The 22,605-nt window shown below is 42.5% G+C and overlaps 1 protein-coding gene across 7 annotated transcripts in view; it reads left to right on the forward strand.

Moving 5' to 3' along the window:
* The window catches only part of LOC147015231 (CUGBP Elav-like family member 2), a 64,057-nt gene that overhangs the window by 14,959 nt on the left and 26,493 nt on the right, over positions 1–22,605 (forward strand). For 5 of the 7 annotated variants that reach the window (XM_085849790.1, XM_085849788.1, XM_085849794.1 and 2 more), the window contains exons 6-10: positions 4,218–4,349; positions 4,569–4,648; positions 4,735–4,956; positions 16,264–16,309; positions 17,448–17,576. In XM_085849790.1, coding sequence (XP_085705916.1) covers positions 4,218–4,349; positions 4,569–4,648; positions 4,735–4,956; positions 16,264–16,309; positions 17,448–17,576 — 609 coding nt within the window. The remainder of the gene's footprint in view (positions 1–4,217; positions 4,350–4,568; positions 4,649–4,734; positions 4,957–16,263; positions 16,310–17,447; positions 17,577–22,605) is intronic. The other 2 variants (XM_085849791.1, XM_085849793.1) reach the window with 2 other exon arrangements.

The raw sequence follows: 22,605 nt of genomic DNA on the forward strand, positions 1-22,605 counted from the left end.
GACGTATGACTCACACGTTCCGTTACGCTGGCCACAAGTTGTATGCACGGTCTGCAATCGTTGACAGACGTTAACACATGCTACTTGTAAGTTAATCGTAAGTTGAGACACGCCGAGGTAATGTTTAGCGTACCCGAAACTTATTTCTAACCTATGATTAACGTGTTGTTGGCACGTTATGCGATCGTTGCCACACATCGACAGACGTTACTTTTAAGTTACTCATAGGCTGAAAGACGTCGGTATAATGGATCGTCCTTGCGTTAGCATCCACGGCCACGGCCAGGACACTTATTTGCAGCATTCTTCAAACTTTTCTTCGGCATGACGAGGATGTTCACACTTCAATGTCTAGCTTGGCTATGATTCCAATTGTCCATCGGCAGCATCTATTTAAAATAGTCGAGTTTGAGCGTTTTAACACGTTCAGAAGAAACGCTTCAAATTTCCAAACCCCAGCGTTAAAAAACAAAGGCGAGTGACAGTAATTTAAATCGTTCATTGTAAACAATGAAAATAGCTGAGTGGTACCGTTTAAAAGTGGTTGAGTGTAAAAAAAATCCAATTATTGAGTGCAAGCGTCTACTTTCAATAGTGGAGATGCAGCCATTTAAATCGTTGAGTGGCAGCCTATGAATAGCAAACCCTACGTCACCAGCAAAGATAAACTGCCGCACGATATGGATAAGTTAGGCTATCGTTGGGCATAGTTTGTGAACGCCGGCTTCACGATAATTATTCGTTGGTATATCGTATCTATAAGTAATCAAAGCGCTCTATGCACATTATTAGTTCATTGTGCATTTGTCCAACCCGCTATGAATAGACCTAAATCGTAAAAACAAGCTATAGCTCATTGTTGAAAAAGCCCCATAAAAAATTAGCCGCGAAGAACTTCGAACAATGGTGAAAAGATGTCTCCTACACGCGGACACAAGGACGATCCATCATAACCCACACCCTCCCCCTCACACTCACCTACTACTGCCAACATGAACAAACTAATACTAATACTGATACTGATACTGTTACTGCTGACATGGACATCGACTCAAAAAGGACTCGAAAACACTGTTGGGTTCCCCTTTTATGAGCAGCATTTTTATATACCAGTTCCCAAAACCGCTGGGAACACGTCTTTATATGGCAGTTGTAAGCTAGAAACATGTTCATTTATTTTTTTTGTCGACCGGAAGACGGCATTGGAATACGTCTACATACGTCGATGTGTGTTGGGACTACGTAAAGAATTGGTTCAAAGCACGTCAAACATAAGTTAGAAATAAGTTTCGCGTAAAAAAGACATTACCGCGACGTGTTTCGACTTATGAGTAGCTTATAAGTAGCCTTTGTGGACGTGTGTAAGCGTCCACATATCGTGTGTAAAACTTATCCCCATCGCATGTGGAACGTGTGTCATACGCCGAGTACGTCGTGAAATTTTGAACATGTTTAAAATTTCTTGACGTACTCTACTTACTACGATGTATGATAGCGTACTTTAGCATTCTACTCATGTATACCAAACTTACTCATACCGTATTTGACGTGCCCCAACGTTTTAGAGACATTTTTCTTAGGTCGGCATACGCTGGCAAGATCGCCAAGGTGTGACCGCGATGTTGACACTTCCATTTCTACGGCAGTTGTGATTCGAATCGTTGTGCGTCAGCCTTTTAATAGGCTACGTCACGACATCGTCGGCGATGCGTGCAACGCGCTATGTCTAAGTTAGACTATCGTTGGGCATCGGTTGTGTAGGCCGACAACAGGTTCAGCATTCGTTGGTATAAGTTATCTATAACACAATGAAACGTTCTGTGTCCGTTACCAATGCGTTATACATAAGACCAAGTCGCTATGAATACGTCCGAATCTTTAAAAAAAAACATCAAAAGTTCAACGTAAGCCAGCGTTTTACACAAATTTTAATACGTTGCCATCGCTGGCTAAAACGTCAAGGTGTGACCGGGCCTTAAGCCGAAAACCTATTTTCAGCCACCTACTGGATAGATAAGACAAAAAGCGAATGTCGTGAAACAATGCTTTATGCTACAAAAGCATTGATTTATCAAACGGTGACAAGGGGATTGTTCAAAAGAATCTCCAAGGTCGCTTGCTTGGGAGGGAAGGTTTTGCGCAAATGTTCCTTTATTGAATCCGTCACGTGGCGGAAATCGGGATTGGCAAAACCTGAGAGGTGCAGTCCGCATCTCTGCCGCTGTTTGCATCGGCTCGGGTTCGTCGTCGCTTTCTTCCACTTCTTCAGCTATGGGCTCGGTGGCTTCGAGAATCTGACCGACGAGCTGGTCGGTCATTTCCTCTTCCGTAATTTCACCTGTTGTCTCAATGTCGTCGCCGATGGTGATCCATTGATCAAACACTTCGGCTGTGAGCCCGGGTGGTGGCGAGAGCAGTGGCTCCATTTCTGGCATTGGGTCTGGTTCTCCAACAAATCCTCCCTTTCGCCAACAGTTCTGAATCATTTCTGCCGTAACCTTTTCCCACACAACATCGAGCATATTCGTCGTGTCCAACAGCGTTGCCTTTTTGACGACTTCGTTGGCTACAAGTTCTCTTCCTGGCTATCATCGATAGTATCAATATCAATGATTTTCTGGCGAAGCTAGTGTCGAAAGTAGGCAGTCAGCGTCCTAATTATTCCCATGTCGCATGGTTGGAGCACCGATGTTGTGTTCGGCGGGAGAAACAAGATGGTGATGCTCTTCAGTCCATCGACTTCAGTGTGCCGAACAATTGTCAACAAGCATAAGTACCTTTCGTTTTTGACGATGGAACTCGAGATCCAATACGCGAAGTCAGCGCTCCCATATTCTACTTGTCATCCACGCATTGGAAGAGAAGTCGTAGGTCAGGGGCAGTTGTTGAAGATTTTTGAAGCAACGCGGCTTCTTTGGTTTGCCAATCAGAAGAAGATCTTCCTTTCCACCGTCCATGTTGCAGCAGACCATCAATGTCACTCGGTCTTTTGCCGTTTTGAATCCTTTTTTTGCCTTTCTTGTCCTTCTTGGCAATGTACATCGAGTCTGGTAGAGCGCGGAAGCAGATTCCTGTCTCATCGGCGTTGAGGATGTCCCACTTGTCAAATGACTGAAGAATCTCTCCCAGCTGATTTCGACGGAACTCATTCGCTGCAGCCACATCCGCCTCAGCCGCTTCTCCCTTCTAAACAGTGAAGACAATTCCATTCCGTTTCTTCCACCGAGGAAACTAACCGTCAGTGGCCCTAAAGTCGTGATGACCAGCTTTTTGCGCAAGGACTTCCACTTTCTGACATAAGATCGGGCCATTCACTGACATATTCCTCCAATTCGAAAATTCCCACCATTCAAGCAGGGCTTTCTCCACTTCCTCGTCTTTCCCCACCCGCTTCCGCTTCACACCGCCTAGCTCTTGAACCTCTGATCTGATGGTGCCTTCATTCTTGATAAGATTCTGGAGCTGGCAACGAGAAATTTCCAACACGATTGCAGTCTCGCGCTGACTTGTTTTGCCATTGCATTGAAACGGTCAAATAAGGCCACTTTCTCCTCCATGGATAGATCCTTCCTCTTTTTGCTCGTGGTCGCCATCTTGACTCAAAATCGCAACCCAACTCGTGACTCTTGAAGTACAAAAATGCTGAGAGATAGAATTCAACCAACCGGCGTAAGCCATAACCGCATACACACTTCACCCACTGTGACGACCGAAAAGTGAAAGCGTAGAGTGAGCTGGAAATCATTGCACAAGGCTGTAGTCAATGGGATTTCCACTGTGACACTGCGCGTTAGGATTTTCCAGTTCTCCTATCGTTAAACACACACCCCCACAGCAGCGCATACTACATCAAGCTTAGGTTGAGACCGCGCACGTGCCAAGCAGGTGGATTTATTAAACGGCGGGTGGATTTATTATTATCCGGCGGATTTCTCTATGTAAAATTCCGTTCCAACTCATTTTGGTCACAATAAGCGGCTGGATTTTATAACCGTGGATTTATAAAGCGGCGTCCACTGTATCAGTCCTCCATGGGTATGTATGTATATATATATATATATATATATATATATATATATATATATATATATATATATATATATATATATATATATATATTTTGTAATTGTACGAAGAAATGCTTTTTCCAAGGGCCATGCTCTCGATGGCAAAATGGACATTCATAATGTGGGGATTTTTCTTTCAAATTTCCACAGTGGAGGAGCGAAAGCTGTTTGTCGGGATGTTGTCAAAGGACATGAATGACGACGACGTTCGAGCCTTGTTTGTGTCCTTTGGTGTTATTGAGGACTGCAAAATACTAAGAGGACCTGATGGCGAGAGCAAAGGTACAGAACATGACACGTTTATGAAGTTGGGACCAGTGCAGTAATAATTGCTTTCATATTGAAGTTTTTGTTGTTGGTTTTTAAAAAATATATAAATATTTTTAAATTTTTAAAATTATTTTTATTATTTGTTTGCTCTGAGTGTGGTATCATGGTGTGATTGCTATCCCCCTTCCTTTTCCCTCCATGCTAATTACTGAGTTTATTGTGTACTTGCAGCATGTGCATTTCTGACATTCAGCAACAAGACTTCTGCGCACAAAGCTATCAAAGTGATGCACAGATCAAAAACGATGGAGGTGAGGCTTTGCTGCAACGTGTGGTAGAGAAGCTTTCGGATCGATTCCTATTGCCCAAATGCATATTGTGCCATCTTGCTCTGCAGAATTGTTCTGGACCCTTGGTTGTAAAGTTTGCGGACACAGCCAAAGAGAGAGAGCTGAAGCGCTTCCAGCAGAAGCGCTTCCAGAACAGTCTGGCAGGGCTGCAACAATCGAACCCTGGTTCGGCAGCGGCGAGTTGTCTTGCCAGCTTAGGCTTCGGTTCGAACTTCGCTGATCCAAGTGGGCTTTCAAGCCTGCAATCACTTGGGCAGCAATACCTATCGGTCAGTATGCGTGCACACGTTTTCACGCCTTGCCACACCCATCAATCTATCTCTTGCATTGCCTTTTCACTGCTGAAGATGGTTAGATTGGGTTTGCAGAGTTTTCACCTCTGTGCCACAAACTGAGAAGTGGTGCACCAGCCATTCAGAGGTTAAAATTTTTTTATTTAATCACATTAATTATTGTCTCTTCACAAGAGGATGGGTGATGTCTTGTTCTTCGTATTTATTTATTCTTTCTTCCTTCCTTCCCAATTACAATCATACATCATTCTTTCAATTCTGAGCCAATTTGCTTCAAATTTGGCACAGAGATGCATTGGTCCAATGCACCCAGGTTTATCATTTTTATTTTTATTTATTTCAATTTTTATCCACTTCAGATTTTAAGGAGGCATGGCTTGCATTCACATTTTAAGGAGTCACATATGAAGCTTTGAAATCACATTTTGTGTTGCTGTTCCCTTGTACGAGTCAGTAGAGATGAAAGTTGGCCAAAAGATGCTTTCAAATCGCTGCTGTATGTGTGCATTGACCAATTTTGGATTGTAGTCTGTTTTGGAATTTTTGCATTGGGCTTTTGGGATTTTTGGCCTGCCCTTTCTCTGAATTTTAACTATTTTGTGAAAAAAATCGTGCTATTTTGTGAGTTTTTGTCGAACTTGTCTTACCGGGTGCTTGAGGCCTACCCATCCCTCCCCTCGGTGTACGATCATGTTTATTTGTATTTTCTCCCCATTACCTTCAATTTTATCTTCCCCACTTTCCCAACGTCCCCCATCCCTCCCAACTAAACACTCTATTTCTTGTCTTGTATCCAAAAAAAAAAAAAACTTTCGCCTTGCACACTCACGAGTCTCGATCTTTCTTCCTCTTCTTCTTCCTCCTGCCGGCACACCATCTTTATTCGACTGAGCTGACGCTCTCTCGCCATTACCTTCACGATTTCTTCCTATAACCTTACATTCCCGAATCTTACCTGTTCTTCAAAAATACATCAAAAAATAATAATCTTCCTTGTATCCTTTCGATCTCCACACCTCCTATAACCACGTGTCCCTCTCCACTCTTCCTGGTACTTTTCATCGACCCAGCAGCTTCACACTGCGTTTACCGTTCCAAATTCACCACATACTTCCACGATTTTACTTCAACCATCCCTTTTCCAAATGTTACGCAATCCTTATTATAAAATAAATAATTTCACTTTTGAATATACACCTCCCATAGCCAATTGCTTCTCCCGTAACCACATGATCTTTTGCACCCCCTGCGTTTACGGATCCTATTTCACCATTCACCTCACGATTTTTTCTACAACACTTCCATGACCTAATCTGATGAAAACTCTCTCAAACAATAATAATAATAATACTCATAAAAATGATCTCTTATAATGCTTCATCTTCCTCTTTCACACGTGTGGTACTCTTTTTACTGTATCATAATGCACTACTCTTCTTCTATTTCAACAGACTGCTCCCAATTTGACCTTTCCTTTATACCTTGCCGAAAAAAATCCAACTGTTACAGCGTTTCTTCCCTCCATTATCTGAATTTGCCTTTTATTGCATTCATCAAGATATGTGTTTAATCGCATCTCTGACCTAAAACTTAAAAAACCCCAGTTTGCTATGAATGTTTGCTTTCCATCAACCATTCTTTTTTTCCAATTTCAGTGCCAACTCACCCCTCTCACCCCTCCCTCTCAAAGCAACCATCACACTCTTCTTCCTCCAAGCCCCCCTCTCACCTCTCTCAAAAACTCCCCTCTCACCTTTCTCCCTCAACTCTGCCCACTCACCATTCTTCCACCATTCTCCCACCATTCATCCCCCCTCACTCACCCTTCTCAAAGTTGCCCCCCTCTCATCCACAAAGCTCCCTCTTTCCACTGCCTTGTCACCTCTCTTCACTCCACCTCCTCAAATCCTCAACCACCTTCTGCCCCTTCTCTTGTCCACCCTCTCCCCCAGCACCACAGAGTCTTTTCTCCTCCTCATCCGGCCCCCTCCCCGAGCTATTCTGCAATCCCCCACACTCCTTCAACAACCCTCCTTACTTCCCCCCCCTCGTCCCTTGTCCTACCCTCCCCTCCCCCACCCCCTACAATCAAAGCCTGTTAGAGTTGGTGTGGGTACCTCTCTCACCTGTCATGGCACTTCAGCAAAAGCTTTCTGCACCTCATTGGGACTGACTCAATCGGTCTTCTTCCTGACCCGGATCTCAACCAATGGTACTCAATCTCTTCTGGATCTGATTTTGACAAATTTCCCTGACAATATCTGCTGCTCTTCCTCTGCTTCAATCAGTTCTTCTGACCACATCCTTGTCAAAGTGGACATCTCTCTGGCTATTATCAGAGAACCACCTCACCGCCGTCGAGTCTGGCGTTTCACTCAAGCCGACTGGCAGGGTCTCCAAGCAGCTATCAAACTTATAGACTGGTCTCCTATCGCTACTTTCTCCTACATCAACTCATCTTAGGAATTCTTTCAAAGAAACTTGCTCTCCCTCATGCGCAGATTTATCCCCTCTCGTCTTCAGTTATCCTTCCCTTCCTCCCACCCTTGGTTCACTGAAGCTTGTGGCAAGGCAGTTGTTCTGAAACAACTTGCCTTTGCCTCATGGAAAGCAAACCCAACTGAGGTAATCTCAGTTTCTTCCACAAAGCTCGGAACAAGTGTGTATCTACCCTCAGGAGAGCCAGAAAACAACATCTTTCCAAGCTCAAGTCCGAACTTTCAAACCTCTCTCCCTCCTCAAAATCCTGGTGGCATCTAATCAAATCTGTTTCTGGTGTTTGTTCCACCTCCATCCCCTCCCTTACCTCAAATGGCCGCACTGCTGATACCGCACGTGAAAAGGCTGAATGCCTAAACTCGGTATTTGCAGCTAAATCTTGTGTCCAAAACCCATCGCTTTCTCTACCCACCTTACCCAGTCGCACCCAACTGTCCCTGGACTCTGTGTCCTTTTCTCCTGACAAGGTGGAGAGCTTGCTGTCAAACCTCAACTCAGATTCTGCAACCGGTCCAGAGGGCATCAGCCCACGTGTCCTAAAAAACTGCTCTTCTGCTCTTGCTCACCCTCTCTCTGTTCTATTCACCCTCTCATTTGCTCAAGGTCATCTGCCATCTGCTTGGAAATCAGCAAACATTACTGCCCTGCATAAAAGGTGCAAAAACAGATCCCTGCAACTACAGACCAATCAGCCTTTTGCCAATCATCAGCAAGGTTATGGAATCCATCATCGCTTCAGACATTAAATCCTTCCTCTTCTCCAATGGCTTGATTTCCAATCATCAATTTGGTTTCAGACCAGGTCACTCTACCCTGGATATGCTGCTTCTGCTCTCCCAACAATGGATGGAGGTCCTCAATGCCGGACATGAAATCAGAGCCATATCCCTAGACATATCACGTGCTTTTGACACGGTTTGGCACCCTGCCCTGCTCACCAAACTCTCTTCCTCTGGAATCCAAGGCCATCTCCACTCATGGTTCGCAGACTTCCTCTCCTGTTGCAGTCAACGTGTGGCCCTATATGGAGTTCTTTCATCCCCTCTTCCTGTCCAGGCTGGAGTTCCTCAAGGTAGCGTTTTGGGCCCTGTTCTTTTTCCGGTTTTCATCTTTGATCTCAAGGACTCTCTGGAAAATCCTTTATCTCTTTGCTGATGACTCCACCCTCTGCCGTACCATCTGTCATCCCTCAGACCGGCAAGCAGCAGCTTCTTCGCTCACTGCAGATCTGGGTAAAATCACAAAAATCACAAACTCGCACTCACTATGTCTCTCCGAAAGGACCGTTTATAACCCCCCCCCCCACCCACTTTCTCAACAATCCTCTGGAAGAAGTCCTTTCTTTCAAGCTTCTGGGTCTCACGATCTGCTATGACCTTTCCTGGGAAAGTCACATTTCAAACCTCGCCTCCAAAGCCAGTCGCCGACTGGGAATCCTTCGTTGTGCAAAGTATTTCCTCGGCCCACCTGAGCTCCTGATCACTTCCAAAGCTTTTATCCGCAACCTGATGGAGTACTGCTCTCCCCTCTGGGCTGGTGCTCCTGCCTCTCACCTTTCTCGGCTTCACACTGTGAAACCAAGGCATTTCGGATCATTGGCATCTCTCGCGATGAGGCTGAGTCTTTGGTCCTCCCACTCTCTCACCGCAGGCTGGTCGGTGGTCTTTCTGTCTTCTACCGTCTCCTCTCCAGCCTCGTCCCCCCTCTCTCTCTCTGCGATTTGTCCCACCACATTTCCGCAGGGCACTCAATGTCCACCAAAAATCCCCTTCTGGTAAAACTACCAAAATCATGAATCACTGCTCACCTTCATTCTTTCATTCCTCTTTTTTTCCCGCCTTTGGGATAAACTCTGTCACTCTATTCAATCCCATTCTTCCCTCCAGGCCTTCAAAACAGCTGTTCACCACCACCTCTTGTCATCCCCCATCCAAATCCTCGATCTTTTTTTACCCCCGATAATCCACCCAAGCCCACCTCCTTCAATTTCCTGCTTTCCTTCCTGAAAGTCCCTGTAATGTCCATCTTGTAATGTCCCCATGTTCCCCGCCCCGTCCCTCTCCCTTCCACAGAACTCCTAATGCCTCTGTTCCCCACTGTTTTGTCCTTCCCACTCCCACCCCTCTTGTCTCATGCCCCCTTGCTGTGTGTTGTGTTCGCTCTCATACGAGCCTCGACAAGGTATACAAAAAAAAGTCAGGCAAGAATTGGTTTAAAAAAAAAAAAAAACCAATCCAGACCACGTCCTCTGCAGATTAAAGCAGGTCGACATTATTCGTGTCGCCTTCTATTTTGCAGGGATCATTGGCCAAAATTGGTTGCAAAAGTCAGGTTTTTTGTATGCCTTCCCTCTCTTTGTTCTATGTATTATTTTTCACCAATTCCGATGATACATAGCACAAATTTCCTTGCCACAACCCTTTCAAAATAAGACAAGTAAACTGGTCCCGTGTCTTCTGATTTTACCATTGTCAGTGGATTTGGTGTGTTTGTGGAGTATTGCATTTACTTGTGAATGCCTGTGATTCTCGTGACTGTTGTGTCTAATCTTAGTACTTTAATGCTCCAGATCAATCCCACCCTTTTATGGGTTCAGCTGGCAATGTTTTTGGCTTAAGTCTTTCATGAACCGACTGCAAAGACCCAGCATATGACTGAAATGGGAGGAATTTGTAATTGGTTCAGGATGCAGGTGGTAACTCGACTACTCTTGATGAGACACACAGTGGGATATTTAATGACCAGTGCTGGCAGACTTATCATCCAGCTTAACGTGCATCTAATGGATGGTGTGCACATTAATCCCTCGCCCTGCATGTGAAACACTAGGATGACAGTTTATAGCTGGGTTGAGATTGAAACACAGGTTAGGTAATTCAGAGGCAAGTGTTCAAACTTGTGGAAGTGTGCAAGCTATCCTTCCAGCCCCATTATTGCTACGAGCAGAGTACCTGCCCAACGGGCAATCTTGTTCCAACCATGCAACACGTTCTACCTTTATTTGGGTGGTGTATAGGCAACTGATGGCTGCCTCAATCACGACCTCAGTAAAATAAAATAAATAACCTGGTTTACTTGCAAGAAGCAAAAACATACCCACTGCTTGTAATATAAAGAAAAAAAGCACTGGAAATGTGGAAACAGGAATGCTGTACTGTAAACGGTGGGGACTTGTAATGGAATGCTGTACTGTAAAGGGTGGAGACTTGTATTACCCTTTCCCACTGAGAGTGCACGACACGATACACATTTATATAGAGAATTTGTGCCCCCCCTCCCCACCCCTCCAAGACCAACAGCAAAGATAAAAACACCCCTTTATACTAATTGGGGTCATGCTGATCGCCTGTAGCAAGTCTGGATGTAAATGGCCCATTACTGTCAGAGAAGTAGTGTGACAAACGCACACCGGTCCTTGAATTGTGGTAAGGACTCGTATAAAAGCCCGTCGAAAATGATGGGTTGCAATTATTTCATTCAAAATATTCAAGGAAACTGTGGAAGATACTGTCGTGGCAAAAAATATTGGCACCCTTGCACTTTTTTCAAAGAACTTACAATTTTCTCCAAAAATAAGTTGAAATTGATGAAACTATTTTGTCTCCACAATTCTTCATTTCACTTAATGTTACAGAATCTTTGTTTTTGATTCAGAACTTGATGTATCCTTTTAAATCAGAAAATAAAAAGAAATGGCATGGAAAATATTATTGAGATCCTTGATTTAATATTTGGTGGCCCAGACTTTGGACAAAATAACTGCAGTCAAGCACTTCCTATGGCCATGATTGAGCTTCCTACACCTCTCTACTGGCAGTTTGGCCCACTCTTCTTGTGCAAACTGCTCCAATTCTCCCAGATTTGAAGGGTGCCTTCTCCCAACTCCAGTGGAAGCTGAAAAGTGGAAGTTTGCAGGGGAACAAAACAAAAAAAGCTGAAAAAAATTACTAAATCTTGGCTTATTCCACACAGAAATCATAAAATGGCCCTGGCAATATTATTGCACCTTTTAGAAGTTGTAAGAAATAATTTGATTTCAAGCAGGTGATTCTCCTTTACTTTGGAATTGAACTCACCTGTGGTGAGTTGTAGGTGCCTGCAATATAAAAATCACTCATTTAACCAGTTTGAATAAACAAAAAGGAGTCGTTCTGCTGTTTTGTGTCACTGTGTGTACTGCAATGAGCTTGGAGAAAAGAAAGAAAAAACTCGAGAATTGTCTGAAGAGGTCAGACACAAGATTGTAGCCAAGCATGGACAATTTCAAGGTCACAAGTCCATCTCCAGAGACTTTGATGTTCCTGTGTCGACTGTATGCAATGTTATCAGGAAGTTTAAGGCCCATGGCACTGCAGCCAACCTCCCTGGACGTGGCAGCAAGAGGAAACTTGATCGAAGATTGCAGCGAAGGATTGTTCGAATGGTGGACAAAGCACCTCTATCAACTGCCAAACAGATTCAAGCTGACCTTCAGATACAAGGCACGACAGTTTCAACTCGCACCATCTGTCACCGACTCAATAAAAGGGGGTTGTGTGGTAGGAGAACCAGGAGGACCACACTGCTGTGTGAGAGACAGAAAGAGATAGAGAGAGACTAAAAGTCTGACTGGAGTTTGCCAAAACACACCTGAACAAGCCAAACTTCTTCTGGGAGAATGTCCTGTGGAAAGATGAGACCAAATTAGAGCTTTTGGGTAAAGCACATCATCTCTATGTTTACAGAAAACAAAATGAAGCCTTCAAAGAAAAGAACACCTTCCCTACAGTCAAACATGGAGCAGGTTCAGTGATTTTTTTTTTTGGGGGGGGGGGGGGGGTTGCTGTGCTGTCTCTGGCACTGGGTGCCTTGAATGTGTGCACGGCATCATGAAATCAGGATGTTACCAAGCCATTTTGTGAGTTATTTGAAAAAAGTGTAACTGTACCAATATTATTTTATTACACTATGTCTACAAATGTGACCATGTTTTCTTTATCTTCTGGGACGTTTCATTTCCACGCTACAGCCTCGTGAGCGTGCCAAAGTCTGACTCCTCGACAGAGTGTCAGGTGTGCTTGTATCTTCTTTATTTATTAGACTTCCTACGGACGTAAATGAATACTCGTTGTACTCTACGTGCGTTACACATGTGCAGCGAATTTCATCTCCCTGTGCGTTGTATTTATTGTTATTTTTTAAGCCTCGGTTATGGCTTCTGGTAGGTACACCACCCTTATGGCTCAGTTTGCAAGGAACCGTCTACATTTGCAATAGAAGAGATGTAATTACTCCAGTATAGAAAATATATTTTGAGGTTTAAAAATTTTATTTTTTTAAATCCTGAAAAAAATACCGTTGTGAATAAATAATCATGTTAAAATATTGGCCTTTAAAACCCTTCTCAAATCATTCTTATGAAGGGGGACAGATAAATACTCTGTTTTATATCAGTGGAATATTTATTCTTTACAATTTTACATGTTTGAGGGTGTGTTGAAAATTAATGGCTTGTATTATTTTTCTCCAAAACAAAGATATTTAAATGAAAGAAAGACATCTTAATTCTACCATGGTGCATATATATTTATCAACATGATCATCACTGCAGTCCAAGCATTTCTACCAATGTTAGCATTGTTTTATGATGCCATCCTGATAGAGCTGTGAATCCTGCTGACTTAACCAGTGCTTCACAGCTGCCTTGACCTCATCGTTAAATGAAGTGTTTTCCATGAAGCTTTTCCTTTAGTTTGAAGAAGAGATGAAAATCTGACGGAGCAAAGTCAGGGCTGGTGATCATTTGTGGCTATGCTCCATTGACAGTCTCTTACGTTCAGAATCGTAATGTTGCACCAACTCTCATCTCCAGTCATCTCATCCCAATTTTCATCTCCAGCATTCGCTTCATACCAACATAGCACTGACGACGTCATGCTGCCATCTGCCATCTGCCATCTTGATTAATGTAGCACTGAGACGTCTAGTGTCAGAATCATGAAACTTTGCACCTAGTGGTGGGAAGAACTCATGTGCAGACTGCACTCTCTTTCATTCGAATATCTTCACCTATTTTTGAGAAGGCATTACTTTTTACAGGAGGCATTACTTTTTAACACACCCTCGTAATTATTTTTTTATTGAGCATGTGTGTCAATATACTTTTATTATTGTCATGCAGTGATCACTAACTGCCCAAAAATGTCTGAGTGAAAATGTTTTATTGTTTAATTTGAAGTTTATACAAATATATTTTGTTCTCAAGTGTTTTGTCTCATTTGAAGCATTGCCACAACAATATCAAACTTTGTTTTATTTGTTCCAGTTGGCATTTTGCGGATTTTTTTTTTGATTTTTTTGCACGCTTGAAGGCTCATGGAGGAGCATCCATAAATCATGCATACATGTAGTCAGATTGATGAGACAACACCAGACTTGACTTTCACACAAACACAGCCACTGAGATTGTTGGAAGTTCATGTCACTTCCAAGAGCACTCTGGTTGCCAGCCACATCTTAATGATGTTGCTTTTCTCTTTTCTTTTTATTTATTATTATTATTATTTTTTTCTAATTTTTTTACTCTGCCTGTTTGTCTGGCAGTCAAACAAAATTTAAAATCATTCCAAGCAGGAAACTTGCTGTTTTTAAGGACGTCATAAAGGACATACATGTACAACAAGCACAAATAACTAATTAGCGTGTTCCTATGAGATAAGGTGGTTGCATGGACACTGCGTAAAATGCCAGTAAAACCTGGAATGAATGAATTTATCTGACTTTAGCAATCTTTATTTAAATTGAATGAAATGCTTCAACACTGTAGAACACAAATTGTCTTCTTGTCACTTCCAATACCCTTCTGTTTAGCAGTAGTTGGACATGTTAAATATGGTGATGTATATTGGTGATGTACAGTGCCTTCAGAAAGTATTCACACTCCTTGACTTTTTCACATTTTGTTGTGTTACAGGCTGAATTTAAAATGGATTAAATTAAAAAAAAATTGTCACCGATCTACACAAAATACCCCATAATGACAAAGTGAAAACATGTTTTTAGAAATTTTTACAAATTAAACAAAAATATAAGCTGAAATGTCTTGTGTCAGCAAATGTTCGACCCCCTGAGTCAATAATCTGAAGAAGTGCCTTCGACAGCGATTACAGCTTTGAGTCTTCTTATGTCTCTGTATGTCTCTTCATCTCTGTATCTCTGGGTATGTCTCTGTATCAGCTTTGCACATCTGGATTTGGGGATTTTTCTCTCATTCTTCCTTGCACATTTGCTCAACTTTTGCCAACTTGGATGGGGAGCATCGGTGAACAGCAATCTTCAGGTCTTTCCACAGATTCTCAATTGGATTCAAGTCTTGGCTTTGGTTGGGCCACTCGAGAACTTTCATATTCTTGTACTGAAGCCATTCGAGTGTTGCTTTGGCTGTATGCTTGGGGTTCATTGTCCTGTTGGAATGCAAATCTTCACTTCAGTCGAAGGTCTTTTGCACTCTGAAGCAGGTTCTCCATTCATTGCCTGTATTTGACTCCATTCATTGTTTCCTCTTTCCCAATAAGCATCCCAGTCCCTGCTGTTGAAAAGCATCCCCATAACATGATGCTGCCACCACCATGCTTCAGGGTAGGGATGGTGTTTGATTGGTGATGAGATGTGCTCAGTTTCCACCCAAAGTATTGCTTTGCATTCAAGCCAAAGAGTTAAATTTTCGTCGTCTCAGACCACAGGATATTTTGCCTCGTGCTCTGATCATCTTTCACTTGCCTTTTTGCAAACTCTAGATGTGCTGCATTTGTCTTTTTCTCAGGAGTGGCTTCCGTCTGGCCACTCTCCCATAAAGCCTAGATTTGTGAAGTTCTCCAGAGACTATTGTCTTCCGGCAGGTTCTCCAATCTCCGTCAAGAAACTCTGTCATTCTGTCAGACTAGTCATTGGGTTCTTGGTCACCTCCCTGACCAAGGTCCTTCTTGCCCAGTTGCTCAGTTTGGTTGAACGGCCAGCTCTCAGAAGAGTCTGGGTAGTTCCATATTCTTTCCATTTCCTAATGCTGGAGTTCACTGTGCTCATGGGAACTTTCACGACTCCAGAAATTGTTTTACACCCTTCCTCAGATCTATGCTCCCTTACAATTTTATCTCGGAGTTCTCCGGACAGTTTCTTCTGCTTTAACACTTGCCAACTGTGGGACCTTATATCGGTGTGTTTGTTTCTAAATCATGTCCATTCAATTTAATTGGCCACAGGTTCACTCCAATCAGGTTGTTGAGAGTTCTTGAGGATGAGCAAAATAAATTGGATGCACCTGAGCTCAATTTGGAGTGTCCATAGCAAAAGGGTTGAATACTTATTGACGTAAGACATTTAAACTTTTCATTTTTAATTTGTAAAAATTTCTAAAACACATATTCACTCATTTAAGGGGTATTTTGTGTGGATCGCTGCCAAAAAATTGAAGTTTAATCAATTTTAAATTCGGGCTTTAACACAACAAAAGATGACAAAAGTCAGGGTGGAGGGGGGGGGAGGTGAATATTTTCTGAAAGCACTGTATATGACTGCTTCAACAGCACTAAACTTCCAGAATTTCTATGATCTTTATAATCATTCTTTTGTTAAAATTGAAATGTATACTTGAAAACTGTACTGGGTTACATTTTCTATGAACTCTCAAGTTTCAATAAGGTTTTGTTTCTTTTGTCTTGATTTGATTTTTCTGCTTTTGAAATGCCAAATTAACATTGCATTTTTGGCTCGACCATCAACAAAACTGCACTGTGGATTTTGTTTCAGCTGCTGCAACAAGCGCTCTCGAACTCAAACAATCAGCAAGGATCAGGTGAGCTTTGTTCAAATGGTACCATATTGCACTCACCTGTCCTTTCCCCGATAAATCACAAACTTAAACATTGAGACACCGATGTTATGTGCTCTGAAAGGATTTTTTATGCTCCTTCATGTTTTTGCGTGGAACAACTTGCATCATTTGGGTTGGCTTCTTTGGCATTCCCATCCATTCACTGAGCCCATAAGGCAGGGGTACTAGGTTCAAATCACATACTGTTTATTTGTCTGTTGTCTGCTGTTGTCCTTGTCATTCATGTAAAAGTACATTCCCTGCTTCACCCACCCTCACCCCCATACCCTATCTCTCAATCCCCCCATCCTACCTTTTAATATGCAATTACTGTATATTCCAGCTCCACCATGAGCTTAATTTTACTTTGACAAAATAAATGGAATTGCCTCCGTGTATCATTTTTTTCTTCTTCTGATTACTATTATTTATTATCCCCACATCCAAGATTAGAGTGCCCCTGTTCACCTCCCCTTTTATCTTCTCTTCTCTTTATCTTTTGTAGTTTATTGTCTATGTCTTTGATAATTAATGAATCACCCTTCCCTTCCCTCCTGGTGTTTGCTTAATGGTTTGGGTGGCAGGCTTTGGATCCTGAGGTCAGCTGTTGAATTAATACCAGGTGGGGTTAACTTGGCCTGTCATCCTTCCGAGGTCGGCAAAATAAGTGCCAGCATGCTGGTATACTGTGTCAGAGTGGCGACCCATCCAGGATTGTGCCCAATAGCCAAGGAGACTGTTTAGGCAGCACCAATGCTCTGCACAGAGTATGGTCCCAATCTCCTCTAGCTCCCCTCCAAAATGTGCATCTCTTGTTCTCTTTCCAAACCGACCCCAGGCATAATAATATTAATGTCATCTGTTCTCATTTGTTTTTATTTTTCAAACCTCTTAATTTGTCAATATTGAGTTGAAAGCCAATCTTAAGGTGAAATATTTCTTTTTGGAACTGGTTTTAAGGGGGTGTGTAATTGAGTGTAATTGTCATCTCAAGGAAAAAAAAATCAGCTCTTAAAAAGATTTATTTATTTTTTCCTATTTTCCAACCTTCCATCTTTGCTACACCTATTTTTTGCTTTTCCTTCCCTTTCTTTTTTGTTTAATTTATTTGTCTGACCAGCTTTGACCACCAAACAGCTGCAGGTAATTTCCACCCTGGCAGCAGCAGCCACCATGACACAGGGAGCTTCGTCAAATCTGGGTGGCATGACCTTTCCACCAAAGCAGACTGTGTCAGGTGAAGCTATGGGTGAGCCAGGGTACAGTGGTGACATGGTGTTCACTTTGTAGCTTCATTATGTAGGCCTTTAAATTTTTTTTTAATCTCAACCATTTAAGCTGCCTTTTGGTTGATGAAGCAAAATTCTGGCATCTACTATTCTCTGACTTTCTAAATGATTTGTTGTTTTGGTTGAGTTTGTACTCCATTAATCAACACTAATTTTCTTGTGACGAGCTAGTTGCCTCACCAATTTCCCCTTTTATGCGGATGTGCCTTATTGTTGTTGTTGGTGTTTATTTTGTCTTGTTTAAATGGCAAGTGGCATCTTTCTGTACACCTTAACCTGTTGGTTATCAAGTACAGTATTCAGAAGTGTAAATGTGATCATTTTCTGTGAGACAAGCTTCCATTAAAGTAAAACTGACAATGTTTCTTAAACACAGATAAACTAGATATTATCATTATCAGTTTTCTCTTTCCATTAAGCAGCAAAAACATTAATTAATTATAATATATGTAACATTCAGGCTCATGGAAGAGCAGGGTTATAAAAGGGAAAAGGGCAACAAACTGACCGTGGGGCAACAGTTTGACATAAGCAAGGTAAGGGTGGGGGGGGGGGGGAATCGAGGATTCCCAGTCAGGAATGGCGTTGAAGGCCAGGTTGGAAATGTGGCTTTCCCAGGAAAGATGGAAGAAGAAGGAAAAGAAAACTAAGGCTTAATGAGTGTAGAAAATATTGCGGATATGGATGGGAGATGACATGAGACCTGCTTGCAGTGGTGCAACAATTCATTAATTTTAATTGTGGTCTACCTTGAAGCCCTGGAGGGAGGAGTGGGATTTTGAACAGATTCAGAAAGGCAGCTATTCAGATTGGGGGTTGGGGGGGGGTGGGGGTGAAGAGGAACAAGAGTTTTGAGGTGTACAGTCAACCTGGATTTTGGGAGTATTGCAAGAACAGTGCGTATGCATCCTGTCGTTGCTGGTGAAGGTCAGAAGGCTGATGGAGCAGAAGAAACTCGACTAGAGGATAGGTGGTTAAATAATAAAATAAAACGAAGCCACTGACCTACCTGCAATACAAGAGCAATTTAAACCCTAAATTCTGTTTTACCTTTTTCTTTTCTGAAACCACTCTGGTCCACAATTAGCTGTGTGACATTTATTACGTGACAACTAACCCGAACATGATTTAGGTATCTATAATTAATTTATTCCTTTTGATTATTCAATGAATTGCATTTTATATTTGCCCATAGGTTGATAAAAGTTTTTAAAATTTAATGACCAAATAGCATTGAGGTACAATTTCTTGATCTTTGAGAAAAGTCAATTGTGAGGCATGGAGTTAGGTGCAAGATGTTAACACAGTAATATAGAGCTTCCAGTGTTCCTTCACTGTCCAGTTTTCTGTAGTTTTGTCAGACTGAATGTTACCAAATGTTTTATTTCCTGTGCTCTTCTTTGAGCCATTGTGAGAAATGCCCTTTTTCTTGTTTGGGAACTTCATAGGACTCGTACACATCCCTCAGGTTGGCATGTTTGGAGCACACATCTGAGCACATCGCTTTTCATGCTTGGATTCCGTCCACAATCTTGATTTGTCGGTTGCTTACCAATATTCTTGTAATTTATCAAAGTACATTGATGTCTTCTGAAGTCCTTGTTCAACTTGTCAACAAGGATTCATGTACCAAATCTTCAATGAGTTTTAGAGCACAGAATAAAAAAGAAGCTAAATTATCTTCACAATTCACAGGGGTTTAAACCCAAACTTCATGTCAATGTTTAAATGGTTTTCCAATAGCAAAACTATGAATGCATTGAAGAATCTGAGCCATGGGAAGTTTTTATTTTTATTTTTATTGTTATTATTTTTTGTGTACATTGTCGAGGCTCGTATGAGAGCTAACGCACAACACACAACAAGGGGGCATGAGACGAGGGGTGGGAGAGGGAAGGACAAATAAGTGGGGAACAGAGACATTAGGAGATCTGTGGAAGAGAGAGGGATGGGCAGGGAACATGGGGTATACAAGATGGGCATTAGAGGGATTTTCAGGAAGGAAAGCAGTGGATTTGTGGTGGATTAACGGGGGTATAAAAGATCGAGGATTTGGATTGGGGATGATAAGAGGTGGTGGTAAACAGCTGTTTTGAAGGCCTGGAGGAAAGAATGGGATTGAAGGGTGTGTGGGAGTTTATTTCAAAGGTGGGAAGAAAGAGCAATGAAAGGGTGAAGGTGAGCATTGATTTGTGATTTTGGTAGTTTTACCCGAAGGGTGTTTCTGGCGGACCTTGAGCACACAGCAGAAATATGGGGGTTGGGGGGGGGTTAAGGACAGATCGCAGACAGAGCAAGGGGGGCGAGACTGGAGAGGAGACTGTCGAAGACAGAAAGACCACCGACCTACTTGCGGTGAGAGGCCCAAAGACTCTGCCTCACTGTGGGATATAGCAATGATCCTAAATGCCTTGGTTTCCACAGCGTTAAGCCATGAAAGGTGAGAGCCCAGGGGGAGAGCAGTACTCCATCAGGCTGCGGACGAAAGCTTTATATGTGGTCAGGAGCTCAGGTGGGCCGAGGAAGGACTTTGCACGATGGAGGATTCCCAGTTGGGAATGGCGTTGAAGGCCAGGTTGGAAATGTGGCTTTCCCAGGAAATATTATGGCACATAGTGAGACCCAGAAGCTTGAATGAAAGGACTTCAAGAGGATTTTTGAGAAAGTGGATGGGGGTTTCCAAACGGTTCTTTCGGAGAGACATAGTGAGAGTGTGAGTTTTAGAGTTCTTGCTAACCTTGCTTTTCAAGTCATACAAAAATATTCCTCCATTACATCTGACCATTCGACAGCAAAAGGTAGCCTGCTGTATTTTTTTATACATATTTTTATGAGTCCCCTACTGGTTTCACCGGAGGGGACTGAAGGTTTGCTCTCCGTCTATCCATCTGTCCCATATGTGATTTTTTTTTTTCAGACTTTTTTTCCATACCATTTTGCATAATTCAACTGAAACTTGGTGCATGACTTTATTATGATACGTTACAGAACAAGTTTTAGGGTGTTTCATCAATTTTTCAGTTATGCCATTTTTTGACTTAGAAAATATCACATTATACATGGGTCAGTGTTCAGCTGCCCTGATTCCACCCCACTGCTTTACACCCATTGGCTGGACAGCTGGCCTGACTCCACCCCACTAAAATCTTGCACCACCATTGCATGAAGCAGCACAGATCGGCATACCTTGGGCCTTAGGCCTGGGTGTTAGTCAATGGCCCAGTGCAATTGGAATGATACCAGGTGTATAATCACAATGTATTGTATATGCACATACGCTGTACGCATGTTATTGCTTCATGTGTATACATCGGGTTATTTATAATATGAAATGGGCAAAGTCGAGAAACGAACAAAACAGTGGGTTAGAAAGGTGGTTCTTCTTCCTTTTGGGTTCTGGTATCGCCTCGAGCGTGCATTAAAGCAAACTAATTTTTGCTGATCCTCAGCAAGTTGATCCTCAGAGGTAACGTGTGCGAGAGTGGTGGGGTGCAATGGTGGAGTGACGGAGGCACGGGGAAGCACAGCACAGGGTTTATACTCAAATGCCACGACAAATACACGGACACCACAGCAACTTGAAATAACTGCGGAATTTAATGACAATGGAAATATATACAAGGAACAGTAATCAATATAATAATAATAATAATAATAATAATAATTAATAACATGAAGTAAATAAATCCTAAAGTTGAGGCGCCTCTACACACAGACTGAAATGCAGACAAGGGGAAACAAAATAAAAGCAAATCCTTCCTTTATTCTGGCACTTAGCTTGGTTCAGAGATGGTCTTTTTGGAACGTGGAATTGAGGCACTTAAATATGCACGTGTTGACACGCACAAAATGGCATCAAGTCGCTCTCTCGCAGCGGGAACGTTCATCAGGCAATTCGTGGGAAGTATTCAACACCAAGGCTCAAAGACCCCGTGCGGCTTGGAATGGCACCCTCCCTTTTGATGTGACATACACGAGGCTTCGAGGCATGTCTCGTAAGACCAGCCAAGAGTCAATGGCCAGCGTCTCGCTTCACGACGTGAGCCAAATTTCCTCAGCACAAATTTGAGAATCGTGCAGTCTTCTTCATGCGTTGAAGGAAAGCCAGCCGTAAAGCCCTGTTCTTACAGGTCATCTCCAAGCTACATTCTCTCTCGATCGCGTGCATCCCTCACTCTGCACTCGTGCATTCCTCCTTGCTACGAGCTGCTTACCTGTCCTCTCTGATCACCTGCCTCCTACTGACGTCATGCCTATCAATCAGCCTCGGGGAAGTGACCGCTCGCCATCACCCTTGGAGGCAGGGATTCTTGCCTACTTGGTCATCGAACTAATAAATGAGGAAGTTTGTGTTTGTGTTTTGGGAAGCGTTGAAGACTATATGCCATTTAATCACATCCTGTTTGAACGTTAATACCTAAAGACCCCAAAGACCTGAAACTCAAAAGACCCTGAAGACCCAAAAGGCACCGAAGACCCAAAAGACCCAAAAATCAAAAATTTTGAAGTGTTTTCAAAACAAAAGTTTTTTTTTTAATTTTTTTTTTCATTTTGAGTTTGAAAGAAGCAAGAGACTTGAAGAAACAAATGTTGAGGCAAAGAATTCCAGTCAAAAGGGTTATGCTTTGATTATATTATTGTTCTCACACACACATACATATATATATATATATATATATATATATATATATTTTTTTTTTGTTACGAGTGGCCCCTCTCGGACCTGTTTCCCGACCTTTGACCGTGTCGCTGACTTGCCGCCGTATATTCTCTTAGCAACCACAGATGCCATCTGAAATGACCAATTTTGGTGGAGTCCTCGCGTCCAAATTCCCTGTTACCTCCCTGGTGGATTCGGTACCCCAGATGAGGTCTGTGCTCAACGTTTCCACTTTATTGTTTAGGATGGCTGAGCGATGTACCATCGGTGGAAACGTTGGCTAAAGTGTATCGTAGTGAAACAGTGTGGCAAACTCCTGTCTACCAATT

This window comes from Eptatretus burgeri, chromosome 12 (assembly GCF_056783735.1).
Source record: "Eptatretus burgeri isolate ZD-2024b chromosome 12, Ebu_testis_v1, whole genome shotgun sequence".
Classification (NCBI taxonomy): Eukaryota; Metazoa; Chordata; class Myxini; order Myxiniformes; family Myxinidae; genus Eptatretus; species Eptatretus burgeri.